The sequence below is a fragment of the Orcinus orca genome, chromosome X (genome assembly GCF_937001465.1).
Source record: "Orcinus orca chromosome X, mOrcOrc1.1, whole genome shotgun sequence".
Taxonomy (NCBI): Eukaryota; Metazoa; Chordata; class Mammalia; order Artiodactyla; family Delphinidae; genus Orcinus; species Orcinus orca.
This window is the reverse complement of record NC_064580.1, coordinates 8,031,058-8,045,053: the sequence shown is the minus strand read 5'-3', so window position 1 is coordinate 8,045,053 and position 13,996 is coordinate 8,031,058. Positions and strand designations below refer to the sequence as shown.

Genomic DNA, 13,996 nt, shown 5'->3' with positions numbered 1-13,996 from the left:
TGTATAACAAAGGGAATCAGCTATACGTGTACCTATATCCCCATATCCCCTCCGTCTTGAGCCTCCCTCCCACCCTCCCTATCCCACCCCTCTAGGTGGTCACAAAGCACCGAGCTGATCTCCCTGTGCTATGCAGCAGCTTCCCACTAGCTATCCATTTTACATTTGGTAGTGTATATATGTCAGTGCTACTCTCTCACTTCATCCCAGCTTCCCCCCCCTCCCCGGTCCTCAAGTCCGTTCTCTACAACTGCATCTTTATTCCTGCCCTGCCACTAGGTTCATCAGTACCACGTTTTTAGATTCCATATATGTGCGTTAGCACACGATATTTGTTTTTCTCTTTCTGACTTCACTCTGTATGACAGACACTAGGTCCATCCACCTCACTACAGATAATTCAATTTCGTTCCTTTTTATGGCTGTGTAATATTCCATTGTATATATGGACCACATCTTCTTTATACATTCATCTGTCGATGGACATTTAGGTTGCTTCCATGTCCTGGCTATTGTAAGTAGTGCTGCAATGAACATTGCGGTACCTGTGTCTTTTTGAATTATAGAAAAACCTAAAAATGTGAGGAAATAAAAATTGCTGTAGAAACAAAGCAAATCATAGTTACCTGTGCAAAGTTATTAGATCAAAGACTCAACTGTTTTAGCTTGAAATACATTCGATATATTCACTTCATTCAACATGAAGTATAGGTACTGGCTGAGAAAAAGATTTGGTCTTCCCACAGTATCTTAAGAATAAAGATGTAAAAAGAAATGTTTCCATTCATCGAAGGCTAAGCATCACCATGAGACATTCAGGTCTGGTAAAAATGTTTGATGGTATCAGTTCAAACCCTATTTAAGTAGAAAGGCCAGAACATGTTTGTTAATGAGTATCTGGCAATGTCATCATCTACTTAAGACAGAGAAAAGGGGATAAAATCAAAATTATTCAATCTCTGAGTGATGGAGGAAGTAAAGCTTGAAGTGCCATATACAAACAACGAGTATGACATCCATCAATGTCAGATTTTAAAGACATTCATTATCCAGTGCTCTAAGGTCTCCTTTGAGGTGTATTTTATGATTAAGAAAAAAGATACTGAGGAAAAGAAAACTGATGGAAGCAGCAATTGATGAGTAATTTCACACTGGAGGTGTACTCACAACCCAACACTTTACACTTATTTGCAGAACGGAAAGAACTGACTAATCCTTGTGCTGTGCCTTTTTTTTTAATTGAAGTATAGTCAGTTTACAATGTTATGTTAGTTTCTGGTGTACAGCACAGTGATTGTTATATGTGTGTGTGTGTGTGTGTGTGTGTGTGTGTGTGTGTGTGTGTGTGTGTCTGTATTCTTTTTCATATTCTTTTCCATTATAGTTAATTACAAGATATTGAATATAGTTCCCTGTGCTATAGAGTAGGTCCTTGTTGTTTATCTGTTGTATACACAGTAGCTTGCACCTGCCAATCCCAGGCTCCTAATTAATCCCCCCCACCATGTTCCCCTTTGGTAATCATAAGTTTGTTTTCTGTGTCTGTGAATCTGTTTCTGTTTTGTAAATAAGTTCATTTGTATCATTTTAGATTCCACATATAAGTGATATCATATGATATTTTTCCCTCTCTGTCGGGCTTACTTCACTTAGTATGCTAACCTCTAGGTCTATCCATGTTGCTGCAAATGGCATTATTCTGTTCTTTTTTATGACCGAGTAGTATTCCATTGTATATATGTACCGCATCTTCTTTATCCATTCATCTGTCGATGGACATCTAAGTTGTTTCCACTTCTTGGCTATTGTGAGTAGCGCTGCCATGAACGTTGGGGTGCATGTATCTTTTCAAGTTAGAGTTTTCTCCAGATATATGCCCATTGTCTTCTTTACTCACTTTTGACCATGTTCTTGCTATAGCAGCCTTGATCCAACTTAAGATTCTTTCCTACTCTTTCCTGGTCGGAATCTTCTGCTCCTCTGAACAAAGGTTGCAGAGGAATTTATTCAGACGTTGCAGTTTACCGGTGATTTAATGCTATTTTTTTTCTTTTGTGAGTTAAAAATTATTTGGGTATCCAACAGAAAGATCTTCTCCTTTAGAATTTTGAGTAGCTGAATGATTCAAATTTTAGCCATACTCCTACACTCCCATGTTAAGCAAATTGAGTTACATTGAAATTTTTAAGTGGTTTGGAGCAATAGAGAAAATACTCTGTATTAATAAATAAGAAGGCCGTGGATTATTTTTTTAAGATTTTTTTTTTTTCCAAGGAGACAGCAATTTTCTGTAAAGGGCCAGTACTCAGTTTTTGTCATTGTAGCACAAAAGCAGAGAGAAACCATCAACGAATGGGAGTATCTGTGTTCCCATGAAACTTTATGGACAAAGAAATTTGAATTTCATATATTTCTCATGTGTCACAAAATTTTATCCTTCTTCTGATTTAAAAAAAATCATTTAAAAACATAAAAACCATTTCTACCTGGCAAGCCATAGAAAAATAGACAGCAGGCAGGATTTGGCCTGTGGGCTGTAGTTTGCTGACCCCTGGTTTAGGAGATTAAATATTTCCCCAACTTGAAAGCTCTCACTTGATCAAAATAACTAACTACTGTTAGTGTGTTTTCCAATAGTCCCATAATCTTTTCACCATGTAATTCTTGACTGACAAATTGGTCACCTCTCTTGAGACGACCCCATGGATCTGCTATGGCAGCCCAGAGTGCTGGGTTGAGGAAAATTCGAGAACCTGACTGGGGCCAGTGACCAAAGAAGACTGCAGGACGGCTGCCATATTGGACCTTCATGGCTCTTACCCCTATGCTGTCATCTTACAAAATGCTCCCCGTATGTTCCAATGATAAAAGTCATAGTCATTTTCTCTAGAACATTTCTCTTAGGAGATCAATTTATTTTTTTAATAATCGAGATTTTCCTTTTTTATTGAATGAAAGATTCTTTAAATTGCATAGTGCTTTACAGTTTTCAAAAGTTTCACACACATGATTTCATATCATCCCATAATAACCCTTTCCCCCCCCCCCACCCCTATATTGTCCCTCTCCCCTTCCCTCTCCCCTCTGGTAACCACTAGTTTGTGGGAGATCATTATTTTTAAGTTCAGAGACTGCCAAAGCTTCCTAGGAGTCCAGCTCCCTTCACTCAATATTGATTCTCAAAACTGACAAATGTGTTATTGGTCGGTTGCTCAGCTCTCTTACTACAGGCAGAAATAGGGCCGAGGGATGACGAATGAACAAGAAAGGCCACTCACATCTCTAATGCCTGGAAATAAGTAGTCATCGTCGGATCTGCTAAAATTACAACTAAATGAATATAATTATACGAAGAGATTTATTTATCTCCGTTAACATCTGAAAGTTCTTCTAGGCCGTAAACGGTATTTAAAAATTGTTCTCTGTACATTATTGACTACCAGATTACAGTAATAAACACTGAACTCCTGACGATGGAATTTATAAATATATGGTGCAGATTCTGTGGTGTTAATATAGAAATATCAAATAAAACCTGACAAGGTAAATACAGTATTGCATATCAAAATGGCTTAAATTGTCGTCCGTGGAACACTAGACTTAAATTTGTATGCAGATTGGGTTTTATTATGTTTTTGAAGCTCCCTGGGCGACCTGTCTTGCCAGGGCATTTGGAAATGTTAACTATCATAACCAATGAAAAAAGGCATTAAAAAATCAAACCAGCATAAATCACACAGATTTGCGGTCTGTCATGAGTTGAACCTGAAGATAGCCTTAAATTCCCGCAACGTAATTAAAACATCTTCAGAGTTTAGTTACATGTTAAGAATTTATGCTTTTATGCAGGTGGCATGTGTTAATACGGGTGTGTTTTTATATTAAGGATTGTGATTAAAGTTGGTTAGAAAAACATATACGGATGGTGGCACTCGACGTGTTCATATCCTGGTTGTGCTGGAGGGGCGGTGTCGGGTGTCGGGGCCATGAACACAGTTCCTGAGTGTCACTCTGAATATTATGGAATGGAACAAGCCAGATCTGTGTTTGCCTTGAAAGGTATCCAGACTTAATATTATACTTTAAAGACATTCTGAAGCGTTGACTTCAGAATAAGGGCAAACATTCTTTAGGCCTGGACAAACCCGAAAGGAATTACTGAAATCTCCTGTTTCAGGCATACATTTTCATAGTAGTCCTCAATGACAAGTCATTCATTCCTGTAATCTGACCCTTAGGTACAGGTCTCCAAAGGCTAAAATGAGGGGTATTTTTGTCTGCTTACCTTGCTATTTGATTGGGTCTCGGTGTATGTAGAAGTACAAAGGTCATCTGTTAAGTTGGATTTACTCCTCTCAGCTGGTGTCCATAACCATGCCTAAAGGCTTGTATTGAGATGGGTTGCAAAATCAGCTATTCTGCCATGATTGTTCAGTGATCAACTCAGGAGGCTGAGTCTGGCTCCATGAAAATGCATTAGAAGTGTATGTGTTAAAACAAAAATTACAGGAAAAATTAGTCATCCTTTCCGGAGAAAGTATGCAGGGGAGCCTCACTCTTGAAGCAACACATGTTTTACAATGTTGTCTTTCACAGATTTGACTTGTACCCAATCTTTTGCTTAATATGGAGAAACGAAATCTGACTCATTGCATCTTTACCTTTAGAAGGACCATCTTGAATTATTTATATTCCTCTTCGGTGGTGATGGCTTGGCAGGAGGGGGCGCGTTGAATTACAACGAATAGTCGCACACTTACAAAAGCCTCGTCTTTCTCAACAAAGGCTTCCTTTCCCTTCATAAAGTAAAAGGAGTACTATAAAAAAATACCCGGGAGAGAGACAATGAATTAAGGCTAGGAACAACTTGATTTCAGGTAGAAATTGAAATAGATGTGTCAGTGATAATTGCTAGACTGTCTAGTCACGTAAACGCTTGTTTATTCAACAATGTAGTATTCAATGTAGTATTGGCCTTCCCTGAGATCTTGTGATCTAATGGAGTGGTATAGCATCCCTTCAGAATGCTTCTAAACTGTCAAGTCCCTCTTCTTGGGCTCACACTCAACACTACCAGTGAGAAAAGCCTTAAAGGGTAGAAGTCGTTGTTTTAACAATCTATAGTAGTTGCTAAATGAACTTACTAGTTAGTTGATTTACTACATTCAATTTCAGAAGTGTTCTCCAGTGAATATTCAGTTTTCCATGCTAATTGGTCCCACAGTGAATGTTTGAGGATTTATAATGGGAACGGACTAAGCCATGATGGGTATACAGCAGGTACTCAATACATACTGTGGTTTTGTTATGCTCTCTCCTTGGTAGTAGAATTATTTCCTGCCATGCAGATGCATTCCAGAGGGAAGAGCATGTGCCCGGGCCCAGGAAGGAGCTTGGCCTATGGGCCAAATCTCCCTCACCACCTGTTTTGTTTTGTTTTGTTTTGTTTTGTTTTTTTTGCCGTACGCGGGCCTCTCACTGTTGTGGCCTCTCCCGTTGCGGAGCACAGGCTCCGGACGCGCAGGCTCAGCGGCCATGGCTCACGGGCCCAGCCGCTCCGCGGCATGTGGGATCTTCCCGGACCGGGGCACGAACCCGGGTCCCCTGCATCGGCAGGCGGACTCTCAACCACTGCGCCACCGGGGAAGCCCTCACCACCTGTTTTTGTAAATAAAGTTTTATTGGCACACAGCCCTGCCCACTTGTTTACATATTGTCTATGGCCACTTTCTTACTAAAACAGGAGAATCGAGTAGCTGCGACAGAGAGCATATGGCCAACATAGCCTAAACTATTTACTACCTGGCCCTTTGCAGAAAAGCTTTGTTGACCCCTGTTCTAGACTCTGATGCTCTGCTGTCCAGTAATGTAGCCACAAGCCACATGTGGCAGCTGAGTGTTTGAAATGTGGCCGTTGTGAATCAAGATATGGTATATGTATAAAACACACACCAGGTGCCAAAGACTTAATAAAAAGAAAGAAAAAGGGGCTTCCCTGGTGGCGCAGTGGTTAAGAGTCCGCCTGCTGATGCAGGAGACACAGGTTCATGCCCCGGTCCGGGAAGATCCCACATGCCGCAGAGCGGCTAGGCCCGTGAGCCATGGCCACTGGGCCTGCGCGTCCGGAGCCTGGGCTCCACAACGGGAGAGGCCACAACAGTGAGAGGCCCGTGAACCGCAAAAAAAAAAAAAAGAAAGAAAAAGAATGTACAAGAGCTCATCAGTTTTAAAATATTGATTATGTGTTGAAATAATAATATTTTGGAAATTAAGTCAAATATATTGTTAAAATTAATTTTACCTGTTTCTTTTTAATTTTTTTTTTAAAAATATGACTGTTAGAAAATTTTAGATGTGACTCCCATTTGTGGCTCACATTGTATTTCTAATGACACTGCTGGCTTAGAGCCTGGAATTTGGAGGCTATGTGATCTGTACAAAAGGTTAGAAAGAGGGAAGAGAAAACAAACCCTTGTATTAGCAAATATCTTTCAAAAGCAATACAATCTTCTGTTAATTTGGCTATTCCTCGTAAGAAGGAATACTCAAAACCAACAGATTAGGACGTCTATGGGAAAAGTTTTAGTTGAATTCTCCCAGAAGACCCTAACTCAGAATTCGAATTGGGAGGTGATCCCGGAAGCATCTGGAAGGGAGAGGGGAGGCGGAACAGAGAAGGAGAGGAAGCGGAAAGAGGGCATGGTCAGGAGCTGGTGATTGCTGTGGGCATCGGGCTCCTGCCCGTGCGGGCGCTCGGGAGATTTTCTGAAACACGACTCAGAGTGATCCCACCTGGAGGTGGGGAAGCTGGGCAGTTCATCCACCGACTGCCAATAGTTGCTGGATGAGGGCTGCTCCTAGGGGCATCAACCTCCCTCCTCCTCCCCAGCACCCCCCGCCCGCCCTGCCTGGGGCCAGGAAAAGCCCTGGAGCCTAAAGGAACAGGTACTTGCAGCCAAAAGCCACCAGCAAGCTTGAGAACGGTGACTGCCGCAGGCATGGGGTTGGCCCCCCGTAGTGTCTGGTACTGACACCAAACAGTGTTTCACCCTACAATTCATGATTTCCTCAACAAGCATTTGTATAGTTCCTGGTGTGTTTTCATTTTCTCCTCTGAACTGAACAGTAGCATAAATGGGTGCATTTATTGTTTCTACACATCATGGATGGGAAAACTGAGCCCAAGCGTCATTTGTCCAGGAGAATTCAGCTGGGGTCGTAGCCCCAGGCCCCTCGCTCTACGTGTGTGGCCACTCATGCCTGACTCCTTGGACTTCTACAAAGTTCAGCTCCATAAGGAGATGGAAATGTATTGATGTTTTCGAGGTGAGAACAGGAAACTAGAACTTTTGGGGGGGGGTACTCTGTAGAATTCCTTAGATATCCATAGGGAAGTAGATACTTATATCCACTTTAGTCCCAAGACTCTGCTGCCAAAAAATGTTATCTCTCGTTTGCACAAGGCACAGTCAAAATCAAGGGGTTATAGGACCTGCCGATCACCACACACGAGGTTAGTGATACAGTTAAATTCGAGAAAACTCCACAGAAGTCCCCGTAGTGGAAGCTTGTGGATGCATGGTGCATTGAGGACTGGATTTGTTTACGTGCCCATTACCCGGGCTGTCTTGAAAAGTGTTGTCAGTCCCTTTGGTACCTCTTGGAAACAAGTCTCTCTCTCAGCTTCATTTCCCTTTATTATACTTCTAAGTGACTTGGTAATTCTTTGCGGGCTTCAGTAACACTTGTACTATTTAAATTTGAATAACCCCAAAGGATCTAGATAGGTCAATGTGTTTAAACCACAGGCTTTAGTCTGCATATTAGTTGATTAAAAACAGATTTTATACATGATGTATCCTTAATAAAGGGAGGGAAAAGCAAGCAGATGTTTGTAAAGTCTAAATGTGTTAGATTATATTTATTTGAATCTCTTGCTGGCTAGCTTAAGAAGTCATACCTATGACAATTGAACTTTAAACAGTTTCATGATGTATTTCCCTGGTAATTTCCTGCTCTGCAGGGTCAGCCAAAAAGAAAAGTAAAAGGATTCCCTAAGACGAACATACAAAAAGAAGTTGACAAATATACCATCAAGTGGTCACATCTAAGTCAAAGACACTGAATAATGGAAGGCGTCGAAATTATTCTCTAGTCTCGGACCATAAAGTGGTTGCACTTTGTTTAATTCAAGCAGTAGAAAAACATTTGGCTTTTGTGCTGGTGGTAAAGAGCTTTGAAAGCAAGTTTTTCGTTGATGCAAACATGAGGTCATTAAGTTGCACCTAAATCACTCTGTCTGGTTCATTCTCTGACTTTTTGTGGTATCCCACCCTTCAGGGGAGAAACGATTCTTTTTCTCCCTTAAAATATTTATATTTGAGACACTTTGAGGGTCTCAAAGTCGAAATGGAAGATTTCCTGTTGATCTTCCAGTCCAGATGAAATAATGCCCCAAACCTCCCTCTGAGTTCTGAACACATGAGAATTACAGATAAAATATTTTAAAATGGATTTTAAAGAATAATAACCGAGCTTAAACATAAGTGGAAAGTCTCCGAGGATCAGAAATGAAAGGAAATGCAGACATGAGAAGGGGGGAAGAGCGAGGGGGCAGTGGGGACCTGAGGGGAAACATGGTGGAGTATGTGGCAGCAGAAATTAACACAACATTGTAAATCAACTATACTTCAATAAACTAAATTTCAAAAAATGTTGATGTTCTAAAGGAACAGGGAATAGTTCTAGATTCTTAAGGAGAACAGTGATGTGAAAAATGTAGCAGTGAAGGAAATTTGATCTGGCATTGATAGGTTGATAGGCAAAGAACAGAAGCGTGTACAATGAAACGTATTATGAGTAAACGTGTATGATGAGGACTTCTTATCAATGCCTATAAATGACCATAGTGTCATCAATAGCTGGACAGTTCAGACCTTCTTCCCACGGATTGACCTCAGCCTGCCCATAAGATGGTAAATTCTAAAAATCCAACAGTAGTTGATTTGATGTGGGAATATATTCCTTCTATTATTGCCATTTCTGATTCAGGTAAAGGAATTAGAAATCCAATTACCTCTTTTCTCCCTCGTTCACAACCTGGAAATAACCTATGACTAATTATTCAGTGAAATATGCCTGAGTTCGTACAGGAAGCAGGAACAAAAAGAGTGAGATCTGAACATTTTGAAAATAATCTTTTACACTGTGACTTTTCAAAATCCAGTTTAAATCTATAAGTACTTGAAACTGTGTAGATTTCATTGAGATTTCTTTAAAAATGTATCCATTTTCCTGAGTATGAGTAATTTTGTATATACTAAAGTATTAAAAGTATGCAGAATAAGATTTTCCTCTCTTTTTTTTTGAACAGCAAAACTTAGAGAGTAACCTCACCAACCTTATTAAGAGGAACACGGAACTGGAGACGCTCTTGGCTAAACTCATCCAAACATGTCAACATGTGGAGGTGAGTATCTCTGTGTGCTGTTTTTCATGTGAAAACTGCTTGATCACGGTTTTTATACCCTCACCCTTTATATTTCTCCAACGGGAATCTTCTGAAAGTCAGAGTTTTTGCGGAAGCTAGATATCCAACATGGATGAAATTAGAAGGAACTAGAACCTTCGAGAATCTCTCCCCATCCACTGCTTTGCTCTGCCCCCGCCCCTATCACAGCTCTCCCTGATCCAGCTTTCCTTAGCATTCCTAATCTTGTAGATTTGAATCACTCTTACAAAGAAGAGCCCAAAAATGCACTATTTAAAAGGTGTTGTATTAGTTTCTGAGGGCTGCTGTAACCAGTCACCACAAACTTGGATGGCATAAAACACAGACGTTGATTCTCTTGCCATTCTGAAGGCCGGAAGTCCAAAATCAAGGTGTTGGCAAGGCCTTGCTCGTTCTGAAGGCTCTTGGGGAGCGTCCTTTCACGCCTCTTCCCACCTCCTAGTGGATGCAGGCAATCCTTGGCGTTCCTTGGCTTGTGGCTGCATCACTCTAATCTCAGCCTCTGTCGTCACGTGGCCTCCTCCCTGTGTGTCTCTGTGTCTGTGTCCAAATCTCCTTCTTACAAGGAGGCCTGTCATTGGATTAGGCTCCACCCTACTCTCGTATGAACTCACTTTAACTTGATTCCATCTGCAAAGACCCCATTTCCAAATAAGGTCATATTTACAGATACCAGGGGTTAGGACTTGGACATGCCTTTTCTTGGGGGGGGATACAATTCATCCCACTACAGGTGTGTATTAAATACACCTTGGCTGTCAGCTATGTTTCCATGAAATTGACCACGACTGCGGCATGTTGGGATTAAGTCAAGAGCATGCAGGCAGCACTGACAGCAAGGGCGAGTTGCGGAACCCAGATCTTTCTAACCCTCCGTTTAGAACAGATTCGATTTTGGCAGTGATCTTTCGAGGGAGCATTTGGAGCCTTGCTGATTTAACAACATTGTAAATAACAGTGAACAAGCATAATGTTTTCATTATAGGGTGAAGTGAATAGGTATTATAGAATTAAATGGATGAACAAAAAAATGATCCATGCGCTATATTTCATTTTTATGACGTGATAGCATTTGATGTTTAGGACCATAAGAAAGAATTATTTCTCTTCAGTTAAAAAAAAAAAAGAAAGAAAAGAAAAAATTATCTGTGTTGCATGGCAAAATCTTACAAATGCATTATGGATTAGGTGATTATTTCATTCAGTTTCAGCTAGTTACTTCTTAAAGCATTAGTGTCTGGTTTCTATTATGGCCTTTAGTGATTTCAGAACAACTGTCTCGCTCCTAATGCAATATTAGTATGGCTTGAACTTACAAAAATGCTGTTCATCCTAACATGTAAAATTACATTCTGTAATGTTCAGTAATTTCAAATGATAGATAGATGTGTCATTCACAAAATTTACAAGCAGATTCTATTTTTCTTTCAAAAGATTAGGTATTTCGTTGACATACAGGCTTTTAAAATAAAGGTATTACTGAACTGATTGCAGCAGACTTTCAAATAGACACGTACATGCCATTAGAAGTTATTCTAGACAAAGAGTAAAGAATATTCATTCCATTCACTCTTATTATTTCTGTATAAATCCTTTGGAATGGAAAGAAATGTGTGTGGGTGAATAAATTTGGTACTTAGGAAGTTGATTCTAGATAAAAATCAAAGAAAATTATAAGTAGAAAAATAATGATACCAGCAGTACCTGTTTTTACGTGTGCCCTTATTCATAGTTATTCATATTCTCAAAGAATAATTTTTAAAAATAGAGCATCTAAATCTCATATAATAATCAAATGAGTCTGCCTCGAAATTTATTTAATCTTTGATGAAGGAATAAGCAAGATGGTAAAGCTGGCTTAAAGGAGGATTCGTATCAGAGACTGATACGTACAAACGTGGGGGTTGGGAGGTAAAAGAATGCTAGAGTAAGACAGCTAAATTCAGTGCAAAACTGGTTGGTGACCTAAGGGGCAATAAAATCATTACATTTGAGCAAAATAAGTTGCATACCATCCGTTTTCTCTAAGTTAACATTTAACTTTGCAGAGACTAAGCCCTCATCAATAGTAAATAGAAAGTCAAACTCCGTTACATCCCAGCCTGGAGAGTCAGATGACCCCTTCCTTAGGCTGGTTTCATGGAGTCCGCTCTAGTATGACACCAGAACGACTCAGTCTTCTTTTTTGCCTTATTTCCAAGATGTGGATAATTTAGCTTAACCTGACTTTCTCCTCTTCCTGTTCTGGACACTGTTGATCTCCGAGCTGTGTTCACTAAACACATATTTCTGGGTGAGGGTGTCAACTTTTGTCTGAGGTCAGTTACTTTGGTTTGGTAAGTGGTCGCACTAGTTCATTCCATTAGTGCATGGGGAGTGTCCTCCTTGTGTGTGTTGCCCTGTGCTAGGTGGAAAGGACCCTGCCCACACGGAGCTTACTATCTCAACTAAGATGAAAGAGCAATACGAAATAGAAAAATGAATTGCCACGAGAGAGGTTGGGATTATATACTTTGGAATTTCAGAGAAGTGAGAAATTTCTTTCAGCTGGGAGAGGTCATACACGGTGTGAGGCTGCCTTCAAGGGTATGTAACATTCGGGCCTGTGGAGACACGGGAGAGGCACTGCTTGCAGGGCAAACCAAGGCATGGGGATGGAAAAATGAAGAGTTGTATGGACACAAAGCCAGGAGTTCATTCTATAGGAATAGAAAGTGTTTGAGGGTGGATAAGTAGGAACTGGCTTTGGAGAGATGAGGGTTCAGTGGACTTTAACATTGCATCTGAGTTTGAACTTTATTTGGTTTTGAAGGTTTAGTGAGGGCTTGAGGAACGCTGTGTAAATTTCACAATTACAATTAGCATCCCTCACTCTTTTCAGGAAATGATATTTTTGGTTATTGGGAAAATAGTATGGATATCTTGATGCAAAACGATCACACATCCAAGGGAAGATGTCCCAGCACTAGTAAGCTCCAAAAAAGGTGGTGGGATTTGTTAGGCCCCAGCGTGACAGTCTTTTAAATCAGTGCAGTGGAAAAGAATTTCCTGGTTCACATCCTAGGTTCCTAGACCTTATTTCTTCCTTTTCCTCTGCCTGAAGGTGTCCTTGTGTTCGGTATGAGCCTTCCAGGGGAAAATAATCCCTGTGCCAGCTGGAGCTAAAAACACTCAAAGCCCAGAGGCAACTCTCAATTGTTGTAAATGAAATCAATGAATTCCCACCAAATCCTGAGGAAATGCCACATCCTTATAAATCCACACCTCCTTCCTGGGATTCACTTCTGCTTTTCTTTAGAATGAAAAGAGTTTGAAGGTCTCCCACCCCCATCCCCATTGTTTTCATAGCTTGTTTTTAAACAAGCAAGTGAAATAGCTTTCTGATAGTAAGTACCAAATTTTTTTAAAACTAGAGGACAGAGAGGGTATGAGGCCAAGGCAGTCTAGGACTCAGAGATAGAGGCATTGAAAAGGCAACATCAGGTCAACTCCCACGAAATGTTTGTGTAATTTGGTGGGATTCTAAAAATTAGTGGGTTTTAGCCAGTTTTGTTTTCTGCAAGGGAAGAATGCAATAGAAAATTGCCCTGGGTTGAGTTTGGAGTTAGTTGTGGGGTGTAGAACGAGTCCATGAAAAGTGGTCAGTATTTGGATCAGCTGTAGCACTTCACATTTTTAGATCATAGACGGACTATTTCTCTTCATCATCTCGTCTTCCTCCCCATTTTCTTTTTTTTGGTTTGTTTTTTTGCGGTACGCGGGCCTCTCACTGCCGTGGCCTCTCCCGTTGCGGAGCACAGGCTCCGGATGCGCAGGCTCAGCGGCCATGGCTCACGGGCCCAGCCGCTCCGCGGCACGTGGGATCCTCCCGGACCGGGGCACGAACCCGTGTCCCCTGCATCGGCAGGCGGACTCTCAACCACTGCGCCACCAGGGAAGCCCCCTCCCCATTTTCTTTTAAAAATCAGAGGACCTAGTTTATTAGCTAAGCAAATACTTAGAATCAATGACGGATATCATATTCTCCACACATTCTGAGAATCGAGTTCTTTCACAGGGAATACAATACCCGGATATGCAATAGATACTCATTTTGGGAATTACAGGTAACCAGTGACTAAACCCACATTGAGATGGTAGAGAAAAACTATGAAAGGATGTCTAATTGCCATAGCATTTTGGAGAAGATAAAGGCTCAGCTGACTTCACCGTCCTTGCCCAAGCTCCTCCTAGCAGGCCATTCTCTAAGCCAGCATCCCGTCAGAGTCCTGGCTTTTTAGCTTTTGAGTCCTTTGGCGTATCTTGCCTTGTTTATACTCACTTTTTTTTGTGTCCTTTTGGTGTTGATTTTCACACCAAGTCTTTAAATTATTTTTTTTTCTTTTATTTTAATAAAATAGCTTAAGAAGTGGTAAAAACTGATTAGGGAAAACAGATGTAGGTCTGTAAAAGAATTTTTCAGCCATTCACCAAGCTCTGAAAAGC

The 13,996-nt window shown here is 40.7% G+C and overlaps 1 protein-coding gene across 12 annotated transcripts in view; it reads left to right on the top strand.

Moving 5' to 3' along the window:
• MID1 (midline 1) overlaps window positions 1-13,996 on the top strand; it is a 677,015-nt gene that overhangs the window by 557,016 nt on the left and 106,003 nt on the right. For all 12 annotated transcript variants that reach the window (XM_033420201.2, XM_033420193.2, XM_049704925.1 and 9 more), the window contains one exon: window positions 9,374-9,469. In XM_033420201.2, coding sequence (XP_033276092.2) covers window positions 9,374-9,469 — 96 coding nt within the window. The remainder of the gene's footprint in view (window positions 1-9,373; window positions 9,470-13,996) is intronic.